Source organism: Anarhichas minor, unplaced genomic scaffold, assembly GCF_050575085.1.
Source record: "Anarhichas minor isolate MPS153535 unplaced genomic scaffold, ASM5057508v1 ptg000100l, whole genome shotgun sequence".
Taxonomy (NCBI): domain Eukaryota; kingdom Metazoa; phylum Chordata; class Actinopteri; order Perciformes; family Anarhichadidae; genus Anarhichas; species Anarhichas minor.
In genome coordinates, this window is record NW_027466546.1 from 130,001 (window position 1) to 142,487 (window position 12,487).

General features: G+C 39.9%; 2 protein-coding genes across 2 annotated transcripts in view; both read right to left on the reverse strand.

Annotated features, from left to right (window-relative positions):
• Positions 1-3,358, reverse strand: part of LOC142939524 (equilibrative nucleoside transporter 1-like) — a 13,646-nt gene extending 10,288 nt beyond the window's left edge. The window contains exons 1-8 of the mRNA XM_076082698.1: positions 3,333-3,358; positions 2,396-2,782; positions 2,111-2,230; positions 1,890-2,000; positions 1,660-1,770; positions 1,430-1,540; positions 1,089-1,170; positions 458-630 (exon numbers count right to left, since the gene is read on the reverse strand). Coding sequence (XP_075938813.1) covers positions 458-630; positions 1,089-1,170; positions 1,430-1,540; positions 1,660-1,770; positions 1,890-2,000; positions 2,111-2,230; positions 2,396-2,782; positions 3,333-3,358 — 1,121 coding nt within the window. The remainder of the gene's footprint in view (positions 1-457; positions 631-1,088; positions 1,171-1,429; positions 1,541-1,659; positions 1,771-1,889; positions 2,001-2,110; positions 2,231-2,395; positions 2,783-3,332) is intronic.
• Positions 3,359-4,774: 1,416 nt separating this feature from the next.
• On the reverse strand, positions 4,775-11,911 carry LOC142939525 (uncharacterized). Its single transcript, XM_076082700.1, has 8 exons — positions 11,509-11,911; positions 8,777-8,905; positions 8,553-8,700; positions 8,110-8,166; positions 7,862-8,000; positions 5,848-5,941; positions 5,725-5,771; positions 4,775-4,837 (listed from the first exon to the last, which is right to left on the reverse strand). Exons 1-8 carry the CDS (start codon positions 11,597-11,599, stop codon positions 4,775-4,777), a joined length of 768 nt encoding a protein of 255 aa, XP_075938815.1. The 5' UTR covers positions 11,600-11,911.
• Between the last annotated feature and the right edge of the window lie 576 nt (positions 11,912-12,487).

A 12,487-nucleotide genomic window follows, 5' to 3' on the forward strand; every position in this document is an offset into this window, starting at 1 on the left:
TCTGTTAAATTCAGCTTCTTTTTATTTTCTATTCTCTTGACTCTTAAATTACAGTTTTAATTGTATTTACATTCATTTGTGTTTAATTTGCACTACCTTCATGTTTTAGGCAAAGTGCTTTGAATCACCTTGTTTGCTTCAATGTGCTATAAATGAATTTTCCTTCGAGGGCTTTACAATCTGTACACATACGACATCCTCTGACCTTTGACCCTCACATCCCTCAGGAAACCCTCAGAGCTCAACAGAGGAGGGATCAATAGACGTCATGTGTACAGAATGAACATCACAACAGAGTCACAACAGAGATGCATGAGACAGAAACGGTACTATGAGAGGATAGTAGCAGCAGTAATAATAGCAGAAGTAATAATAGAAAAATGATGACACGGGTCCAGTGGGTTTCAGAGTCGTGTAGGACTCTTCTTCATTGGTATTGATATGTTGTAGTACTCACAGCGTGTGCAGGACGGAGTTGAGGCAGGTGCAGAAGAGCAGCGGCAGCATGGCGCACAGCGTCATCACGTTGTTGAATTTGGCCTCCAGAAGGCTGCGATGGTCACTTGATGCCTCTGTCTGATTGGCTGAAGAATCAACCAATGAGGAGTCCTTCAGACGGCTGGTGAAGTACTGAAGACACAGACACAGATTCTGTTCATATATATAATGCAGACTCAAACCAACATGTGGCTCTCAGCTCCAATCCCATTGGTTGCTACCGAAGACATTAAGATTTATAAACACACACGGAGAAACTACACTTAAACTACAAACGTGACTAAAATAGGAGGAAATGTTGCACATTAGTCAGATTTTAACTATTAAAAAATAAATGTTTGTACAGTTTGATTAGACAATAATGTGAACAGTAACAATGATGAATTAATCTTTACTTTAATATAATACACATACTATAATATGGTAGAATACAATAGATATTTACAGCAGCTGCTTAATTCACTTCACTTTTTATTAACTTCACTCAATATGTGAACAATGTTTAAATTCTCCATCCTTCAAAATAAAAGCTGGTTCATTAGCAGAAGATGATGTGTGTGATGGATAACAGACAGGAAGTGACATCATACCATGGTAGCAGTCATGAAGAAGTTCCAGGGCAGCAGCGTCCCCAAACCGAGCATGAAGAAGATCAGCCACACGCCAAAATACCTGCAGGAAGATGTTTTCAAAATAAAATAGTTTATCGTGAAACTTACACAAAACCACTGTGAGCAACAGACTGTGGTGTTTTTACTGTACTTTGGGAACCTTAACCCAAACCGTTACTATGACCTTCAGTTTTAAATCATTATCAACAGCTGCCAGCCATCACCTCTACTCCACTGAAGGTGATGGCTGGTAGAGGTGGACCACCTGGATCACACTCCACTGAAGGTGATGGCTGGTAGAGGTGGACCACCTGGATCACACTCCACTGAAGGTGATGGCTGGTAGAGGTGGACCACCTGGATCACACTCCACTGAAGGTGATGGCTGGTAGAGGTGGACCACCTGGATCACACTCCACTGAAGGTGATGGCTGGTAGAGGTGGACCACCTGGATCACACTCCACTGAAGGCGATGGCTGGTAGAGGTGGACCACCTGGATCACACTCCACTGAAGGCGATGGCTGGTAGAGGTAGACCACCTGGATCACACTCCACTGAAGGTGATGGCTGGTAGAGGTGGACCACCTGGATCACACTCCACTGAAGGTGATGGCTGGTAGAGGTGGACCACCTGGATCACACTCCACTGAAGGTGATGGCTGGTAGAGGTGGACCACCTGGATCACACTCCACTGAAGGTGATGGCTGGTAGAGGTGGACCACCTGGATCACACTCCACTGAAGGTGATGGCTGGTAGAGGTGGACCACCTGGATCACACTCCACTGAAGGTGATGGCTGGTAGAGGTGGACCACCTGGATCACACTCCACTGAAGGCGATGGCTGGTAGAGGTAGACCACCTGGATCACACTCCACTGAAGGTGATGGCTGGTAGAGGTGGACCACCTGGATCACACTCCACTGAAGGCGATGGCTGGTAGAGGTGGACCACCTGGATCACACTCCACTGAAGGTGATGGCTGGTAGAGGTAGATCACCTGGATCGCACTCTACAGAAGGTGATGGCTGGTAGAGGTGGACCACCTGGATCACACTCCACTGAAGGTGATGGCTGGTAGAGGTGGACCACCTGGATCACACTCCACTGAAGGTGATGGCTGGTAGAGGTGGACCACCTGGATCACACTCCACTGAAGGTGATGGCTGGTAGAGGTGGACCACCTGGATCACACTCCACTGAAGGTGATGGCTGGTAGAGGTGGACCACCTGGATCACACTCCACTGAAGGCGATGGCTGGTAGAGGTGGACCACCTGGATCACACTCCACTGAAGGCGATGGCTGGTAGAGGTAGACCACCTGGATCGCACTCCACTGAAGGTGATGGCTGGTAGAGGTGGACCACCTGGATCACACTCCACTGAAGGCGATGGCTGGTAGAGGTAGACCACCTGGATCGCACTCCACTGAAGGCGATGGCTGGTAGAGGTGGACCACCTGGATCACACTCTACAGAAGGTGATGGCTGGTAGAGGTGGACCACCTGGATCACACTCCACTGAAGGTGATGGCTGGTAAAGGTAGACCACCTGGATCGCACTCTACAGAAGGTGATGGCTGGTAGAGGTGGACCACCTGGATCACACTCTACAGAAGGTGATGGCTGGTAGAGGTAGACCACCTGGATCACACTCCACTGAAGGTGATGGCTGGTAGAGGTAGACCACCTGGATCACACTCCACTGAAGGTGATGGCTGGTAGAGGTAGACCACCTGGATCACAGTCCACTGAAGGTGATGGCTGGTAGAGGTGGACCACCTGGATCACACTCTACTGAAGGTGATGGCTGGTAGAGGCAGAGGGTTCATTTGGGTCCACTATACTATTTGATCATAGCATAAAGGCTATATTTGTATTCTGTTTTTTTTCTACGTAAGCACAAACCGTAACATCAAATGCAGATAGATGTCAGAATGATATGAGGTGTACTCTCACCTCTCCAGCTACCGGTCCACATTCCGTACCTGGTCCGTCTGGGACATATATACCTGCTACCCTCCAGTTTCCAAGCCAAATCCTTTACGTACTGAGCTACTTCCTCCCCAACTAACATTAATAACTCTTCTTTAGATATTAGCTTCTGTAATAAATGTCAATCAATCAGAATTATCAGAAACTTTAACTGGAAACTCTGTGAACATCTGAATCATCCTGCAGTATTTATTATTTCTTCATGAACTTAACAGGGGGAGACTTACTTGTCTCTCTGTGAGCTGACGGCCATTATGCTCTAAGGATCTGATCAACTGAAGACCTGATGAACTGATACAGAAAGAAAATAACTCAGACTTCAGATACAAGACAAAGTAAAAGACATCAAAATAGACACTTATATAACAAAAGAGGTCAAGATCTTTACTTCAGAAGACCAAAAACATCAGTACGTACAGGCGACTCTGTTACGTTAAGTCCATGATGTCATTCCTCCTCGTGGATCTTTAAGCTGGATCAATGATGGTGACTTTTGCTCAGCTTTATTTTTTATTTCAACGGTTATCAGTTAATTATTATCATCCCTTGTTTATTCAACACAAACACACATCTCTCAGCCCAGCATCATGGCAGATTGGAAAATAGTCACAAAGTTCAATCTACTGGTTTTACATGGACACAAATTTTTTATTTTTTTTGTGTTGTTCAGGATGAAAACAATACGAATGGAAGTCAATTTGGCACCTTTCTTGTGGTGGAAACACAAATGAAACGCATACGCGTGACTATGAAACGGTCTTCAACCACAAGACCGATGTTCGACACCACACATCCCAAAGAGTTGTGCTTTTATTTCCTAAAGTTTAACCTTTGTGATGGTTTTCTTAACTTAAGAGGTTTTGTTGCCGATGCCTAACTGTACGTACTTCATTCACGACCAAGCATAATGTCGTCATGTCACTTTACACAAAACCAATCGATTGCATTGACGTCTCGAGCTGCTGTGAGACTGTGATTCATCTGCGTAACATGTCAGCTCTTCACAACTTACCAGGAACAGAATTAACTTGAACTTCCAGGTTTTACCTTCAGTGTTTCTCCACGACAGCAGGCTCGCCGTCCAGATGTTCTCAATGTCCTCAACTACAGCCAACTTCTGTCTCACTTTGTTTAATTCTCAGTTACTCTGTTGAAGTTTGTTTCGGTCTCCTTCAGTCTTTCTTTCCAGTCAGTTGGGAAATCTTTCTTCCTGTATTTGTCACGTCTTTTTTTTGTCCTTGTTCCTCTCTCAGAGATCTTCCTCCTCTCATTTGTCTCTCGTCTTTCTGCAGTTTCAGCAGAATCAGTTTTGCTGTCTGCGGTGACCTTTGACCCCTGATATCAGTCAGTTCAGTGGACTTTGTTTCTGTGTAAATGCTGAATATGTGATAACAGAACAACCAGATAACTGGAAAGGTGCACTCAGTAGAGTGCGTCAGGTGTGTCTGCTACGACCAGAGCGGCATTGAATGAGTACCACACAGAATGTACTGATAGGAGTATTAATACACACGGAATGTACTGATAGGAGTATTAATACACACGGAATGTACTGATAGGAGTATTAATACACACATAATGTACTGATAGGAGTATTAATACACACAGGATGTACTGATAGGAGTATTAATACACACGGAATGTACTGAATCAGAGTATATATGTGAACTCACTTCTGCAGCGTCTCCTCCACTCTGGACTTAATCAACTCAATGTACCGATCAATCTGTACCTTCACACACACACACACACACACACACACACACACGTCAGTAAGAAGCATGGTTTATTGATCAATATGTATCAATAATCGGATGATAAAACAACACTTAATTGTCAGAATCAGTGAAACATTTGAACTTGTTGGGTTTTACACTGAGATATTAGTTCATATCTCGGTGGGAGTCGTCTCATTGAGTTCATGCTCTGCTCTATAACACAGACAACAACTGTCTAGCTTTACGTTTCTCTCTCTCTCATTGGGAATGTTCGTATTGGCAGTGATAGAAGAAGTACTCAACAATGCTTCTAAAGTAAATCCATTAATTGTAAAACTATTAACACTGCACAGTAAAAGTATTGCATTTAAATGTTTACTTTAATGAAGAGTGAAAGAGAGGCATTAGCAGCACATTCATTTATTTTCCAGGCGGAGCTTTTAATTCTAAAATGAATATCAAATCTGAATCTGAACATTTCTCTGTCAGGTAGATATATTACTACAATGTTTTTCTCTGAAGTAGAAGCACAGAGTAAGTTGTATACAGTTAATTTGCATATTCATTCAAATTAATAGTACTTTTGGGGCCTTTTTTAAGTTATTTCGGGGTACAATGAGTTAGAATAGTAACATAATTCAATACTTTTAATATCTAAACATCATAAATTTGTCGCAGTTTGGGGCCCTTTTCTGAGAAAAGCATAAGTTTGGCTGCATGCTGTAAGAAACAGCTACTATAGAAGAATATATAGAAACTATAGAAGGTGTAAGCAGAAACAAATGATTTGGCTGAAACATTCAGAACAAAGGTTCTTTAACGCTCGTCTCATTTTTGATGCATGTTCTGTTAGTATCAGATGATCGAATTCATAAAACCAAAACACATTATTCTGCGTTACCTTTTTCTTCTGGTAGATCAGAGGTGTGGTGAAGAACGTGATGTCAGCTGGATGAGAAAGAAGACTTTGTTACAGTTTGTTTCTACTGATTTAAACCAACAAGTCGGTAAGATGAAGTCTCACCGAGGATTAGGATGGTGACTCCATTAAAGATGGCTCCAACATACGTCATCATCCACATGACAGCAGCCAACTGGACCAGGAAATAAAAACACATCTGAAAGACGTGGAGGACAAAAGAACAGCTGAAACACGTAGAGAACAAACAAACAGCCGAAACACGTAAAGTACAAACAAACAGCCGAAACACGTAAAGTACAAACAAACAGCCTAAACACGTAAAGAACAAACAAACAGCCGAAACACGTAAAGAACAAACAGCCGAAACACGTAAAGAACAAACAAACAGCCGAAACACGTAAAGTACAAACAAACAGCCGAAACACGTAAAGAACAAACAAACAGCCAAAACACGTAAAGTACAAACAAACAGCCGAAACACGTAAAGTACAAACAAACAGCCGAAACACGTAAAGAACAAACAAACAGCCGAAACACGTAAAGAACAAACAAACAGCCGAAACACGTAAAGTACAAACAAACAGCCGAAACACATAAAGTACAAACAAACAGCCGAAACACGTAAAGAACAAACAAACAAACAGCCGAAACACGTAAAGTACAAACAAACAGCCGAAACACGTAAAGAACAAACAAACAAACAGCCGAAACACGTAAAGTACAAACAAACAGCCGAAACACGTAAAGAACAAACAAACAGCCGAAACACGTAAAGAACAAACAAACAGCTGAAACACGTAAAGAACAAACAAACAAACAGCCGCAACACGTAAAGTACAAACAAACAGCTGAAACACGTAAAGTACAAACAAACAGCTGAAACACGTAAAGAACAAACAAACAAACAGCCGAAACACGTAAAGTACAAACAAACAGCCGAAACACGTAAAGAACAAACAAACAGCCGAAACACGTAAAGTACAAACAAACAGCCGAAACACATAAAGTACAAACAAACAGCCGAAACACGTAAAGAACAAACAAACAAACAGCCGAAACACGTAAAGTACAAACAAACAGCCGAAACACGTAAAGAACAAACAAACAAACAGCCGAAACACGTAAAGTACAAACAAACAGCCGAAACACGTAAAGAACAAACAAACAGCCGAAACACGTAAAGAACAAACAAACAGCTGAAACACGTAAAGAACAAACAAACAAACAGCCGCAACACGTAAAGTACAAACAAACAGCTGAAACACGTAAAGTACAAACAAACAGCTGAAACACGTAAAGAACAAACAAACAGCCGAAACACGTAAAGAACAAACAAACAGCTGAAACACGTAAAGAACAAACAAACAAACAGCCGCAACACGTAAAGTACAAACAAACAGCTGAAACACGTAAAGTACAAACAAACAGCTGAAACACGTAAAGAACAAACAAACAAACAGCCGAAACACGTAAAGTACAAACAAACAGCCGCAACACGTAAAGTACAAACAAACAGCTGAAACACGTAAAGTACAAACAAACAGCTGAAACACGTAAAGAACAAACAAACAGCCGAAACACGTAAAGAACAAACAAACAGCTGAAACACGTAAAGAACAAACAAACAAACAGCCGCAACACGTAAAGTACAAACAAACAGCTGAAACACGTAAAGTACAAACAAACAGCTGAAACACGTAAAGAACAAACAAACAAACAGCCGAAACACGTAAAGTACAAACAAACAGCCGAAACACGTAAAGAACAAACAAACAAACAGCCGAAACACGTAAAGTACAAACAAACAGCCGAAACACGTAAAGAACAAACAAACAGCCGAAACACGTAAAGAACAAACAAACAGCTGAAACACGTAAAGAACAAACAAACAAACAGCCGCAACACGTAAAGTACAAACAAACAGCTGAAACACGTAAAGTACAAACAAACAGCTGAAACACGTAAAGAACAAACAAACAGCCGAAACACGTAAAGAACAAACAAACAGCCGAAACACGGAGAGGAAACACAATAAAAATAGTAGAGACCAAACAACTGAAGCATGTATGCGAGCTAGCATTCACAACCATGCCAACCTATTCTCTGTAAATCTGACCTTTAAAGAGTCGACCAGGTCTTCAACCAGCAGCAGCCTCCTGGCCTGACTGCTAAACCAGTTCAGATGGATCAGAGACTGATCAGTCAGCAGCTGGGCGGATTCCAAGGACACAGAGATGTCCCTCTCCAAAAGAGACCTGATGGAGGAGAATAGAGTTGGTCAGAGGAAGATGGAGGAGGTCAAAGGATGAAATTGAAGTAGGACAGACAAGGTTTATGTTTCAGGACAAACACTGATGACGTTACCTGAATGGATGACCTTCGTCTGATTTCTGGACGGCCTGGATCACTGATTTATAAACCCTACAAACAGGAAGCAGACGGAAAGAGTGAACAATAATCCCTTCATTCAGACAAATACTACATGTCTGAGTCCAGCTGAGATGATTGGTTGCTTTAATTCAATTTGAACATAATGAACAGATGATTTGGATGAAACAAGAACAGATCATTACAGTACTGCACTCAAATGCTTTTCAAGATGGCGCCGCATACGGCTGCCTCGGTGTGTTGGTGCTCATTGTTTTGTGTTGTTTTTGTTGTAAATACTGTTTTCTGCTGTGATACTCTGAGCTCTTTCACCAGAGATGAGCTCATGAACATAGGGGAACAACTCCAGCGGACTTACTTCCAACTTTTCTTTTAACTTCTGTGGAATTACTGGACATTCTCGTCAAAGGTGCGCTCACCTTAGTCCATGCAGTGAGACGCCGTCGGAGAGGGAAACGGGCCGGCGTGCTTGTGCGTCTCCGCATACGTGGTTCTCGTACACCGCTGCCGGGCATATTTCTCTCAAACGTCCGCTCAATGTGTAACAAACTGGACGAACTTCAGCTACTGGTGGGGAGAGACAGAGACTTTTCTTCATCTTCCGTTTTGTGCTTCACTGAGACCTGGCTCTGTGGATCCATACCGGACTCTGTGGATCCATACCGGACTATGCGCTCCAGCTGGCTGGCTTCCAGCTGTTCAGAGCGGACCGCTACACGGAGCTCTCCGGCAAATTGAAGGGTGGAGGAATCTGTTCCTACTCCAACAGTGGCTGGTGCAAAAGATGTGTCAGTGATTCTGCAGCACTGTTCTCCTGATCTGGAATCCTTCATTATAAACTGTAAACCCTTTTACTCCCCCTGCGAGTTCGCTTCATTCATTCTGATCGGTGTTTACATAAAGACAGAGACAGAGAGAGAGACAGAGAGACAGAGAGAGACAGAGAGACAGAGAGAGAGAGAGAGACAGAGAGAGAGAGACAGAGAGAGAGAGAGAGAGACAGAGAGAGAGAGAGAGACAGAGAGAGAGAGACAGAGAGAGAGAGAGAGACAGAGAGAGAGAGACAGAGAGAGAGAGAGAGAGAGAGAGAGAGACAGAGAGAGAGAGAGAGAGACAGAGAGAGAGAGAGAGACAGAGAGAGAGAGAGAGAGAGACAGAGAGAGAGAGAGAGAGAGCGATGTCAGATGTCAGGAGAACAAATACCAGTTTACCATAAACACCAACATGATTGAACATAGTACCTCTCTCTCACTTCGCTCCTCCCTTTGCTTCGGTGTCAGAGAGCTGCAGTGGTCTACAGGTAACGTGGGAGCAATGGGGGCTCTGTCTCACACCACTTTATGAGATGTTGCATTAATATTATTGTTATATTGATATTGTTGTGTATTGATGTTATTGTATGTTTAATTTTTTGATGCTTTGGCAATACTGTTTTTTAAACTTTCATGCCAATAAAGCAAATTTGAATTGAATTGAATTGAGAGAGAGAGAGAGAGACAGAGAGAGAGAGCTTATACTTTATCATTATTATTATTATATTTCATTTTAGTATTATGTTTTTAATATTTTATTATTATTTTATAATATTATTTATTTTATTGAATTGTTTATTGTTTTTAAACATACGGTATTATGACAGCTATCCATAACTTCGATAGTTTGAACTCTGTGTTTCTCTCTTTTTTATTTGTTGATGCATCCTGATCTGTTGACGTTATTTTTAAGAGGAAGACTTTTTACTTGTTGAGTGAAAACATTATATTATTGTTTCATTAGACGATGGCTCCCATTCATCTGGTTAGTGGACACTAAATCAGTCAATAGTTCATCTGTCTTTACCCTGAGTGACACACAATATGATTCTGAGGAGAAACATGAACCAATAGCTCCTATGATGAACCAATAGCTCCTATAATGTGTACTCCAGTCTGTTAAAGTGAGTAAGCAGCTTAATACCAGTCAGCTGAGCAGATCAGCTGATGGACAATAGAACTTTGTAACACTCAACAGCTTTAACAGCGACCGTTATCATGTGATCTCAAACAACAGCTCAAACGCATCTGAACACTCGTTAACGATTGTTAGTTTTTACAGACAATTGTTAGTTTTTACAGATAATTGTTATTTTTTTACATACAATTGTTAGTTTTACAGTCAATTGTTAGTTTTTACAGATAATTGTTAGTTTTTACAGATAATTGTTATTTTTTTACATACAATTGTTAGTTTTTACAGTCAATTGTTAGTTTTTACAGACAATTGTTAGTTTTTACAGATAATTGTTATTTTTTTACATACAATTGTTAGTTTTTACAGTCAATTGTTAGTTTTTACAGTCAATTCTTAGTTTTTACAGATAATTGTTAGTTTTTACAGATAATTGTTAATTTTTTACATACAATTGTTAGTTTTTACAGTCAATTGTTAGTTTTTACAGATAATTGTTAGTTTTTACAGATAATTGTAAATTTTTTACATACAATTGTTAGTTTTTACAGTCAATTGTTAGTTTTTACAGATAATTGTTAGTTTTTACAGATAATTGTTAATTTTTTACATACAATTGTTAGTTTTTACAGTCAATTGTTAGTTTTTACAGATAATTGTTAGTTTTTACAGACAATTGTTAATTTGTACAGTCAAATGTTAGTTTTACAGATAATTGTTAGTTTTACAGATAATTGTTAATTTTTACAGTCAATTGTTAGTTTTTACATATAATTGTTAATTGTTACAGTCAATTGTTAGTTTTTACAGATAATTGTTAATTGTTACAGACAATTGTTAATTGTTACAGTCAATTGTCAGTTTTTACAGATATTGTTAATTGTTACAGTCAATTGTTACTTTTTACAGTCAATTGTTACTTTTTACAGACAATTGTTACTTTTTACAGTCAATTGTTAATTTTTACAGACAATTGTTACTTTTTACAGATAATTGTTACTTTTTACAGACAATTGTTAGTTTTTAAATACAATTGTTACTTTTTAAACACAATTGTTACTTTTTACAGACAATTGTTACTTTTTACAGATAATTGTTATTTTTTAAAGACAATTGTTATTTTTTAAACACAATTGTTACTTTTTACAGACAATTGTTACTTTTTACAGACAATTGTTAGTCTTTACAGTCAATTGTTCATTTTTACAGATAATTGTTAGTTTTTACACTCAGTTTTACAGTCTTAGTTCTACAGTTACATACATGAGTTATTTGTCCTACATCCTGATTAAAGGCAACATGAAGTTTATTGATCTCAAACATCTCTGTGTATAAAGACTGAACAGCCAATCAGCTGCTGTTCTATTTGTCATAGTCATCGTTCAAAAAGTGCTGAATGAAGTGAGATGTTGAATCATTGAGCCTCACCTGACTGTGTGAGGTCTCTGAGGGAGGAAGAAGAGGAGTTGTTGGATGATGATGAAGAGTCAGAGCAACTGCTGCTGGTGGAATCGGCCATTTTGTTCTCCTTCTTCTTCTTCTTCTTCTTCTTCTCTTCCTCTGTGTGTTCAGATGTGAGGTTTCTCTGCAGGTTTAAACCCCTAAACTAAGTCTGAGCTGCTGCTGATAGACATATTGATGACGTCATCGCCAGGGGCGGGGCTTATGGCGAGGGGCGTGTCCACAGGCCAGCTGTCTGATGTTGTAACTTTCAACATGTGAAGAATGAAAACTACTTAACTTTCGTTCATTTGTACTAAAAATTATGTAAAATGTTCTAATATGTACTGTCATTTTTTTTATATTTATGTTTTCTTTTTAAATATAAATAATCATCCATCTGTTGTGTTTCTGTTTAAACTTTTCCTTCAGTTCACATGAAGCTTCAGCAGAAGTTCAGTCAGCAAAACTCTCTTTAATCTCCTTTTCATTCATAATCTCTCTCTGTGTCATTACTCTAGATCAGCTGATTGTGGGCATTCACTTTAAATCAACCTATCGATCTAGTTGTGGTAGTTTGATTTATTTTGTAAAGCCCAGAATCACAAATCACAAACTTGCCTCAGAGGGTTTTAGTCTGTACACATGTGACATCCTCTGTCCTTAGACCCTGAACCCTCAAGGACTCAGTGATTAAGTGGTTGAGTGTGAGAGACTGTAAGAGTTTGAAATGGTGTAAATATGAATGGTACAACATATCACGTTACTATGGCAAGTATCTTTCCTCACAAGATGAGAGGTAATATATATACTAGTGCTGGGCAACGATTCAAATTTTTTATCGCGATTAATCGCATTATGCGCAAAGTTCAATAATGAATTCAAAAGTAGTGTATTGCTCACTTTTATTTTAAAGTACTGCTATATGAACAAAAGGTCAATAACATTTGGTGTAAACAATTTAAAC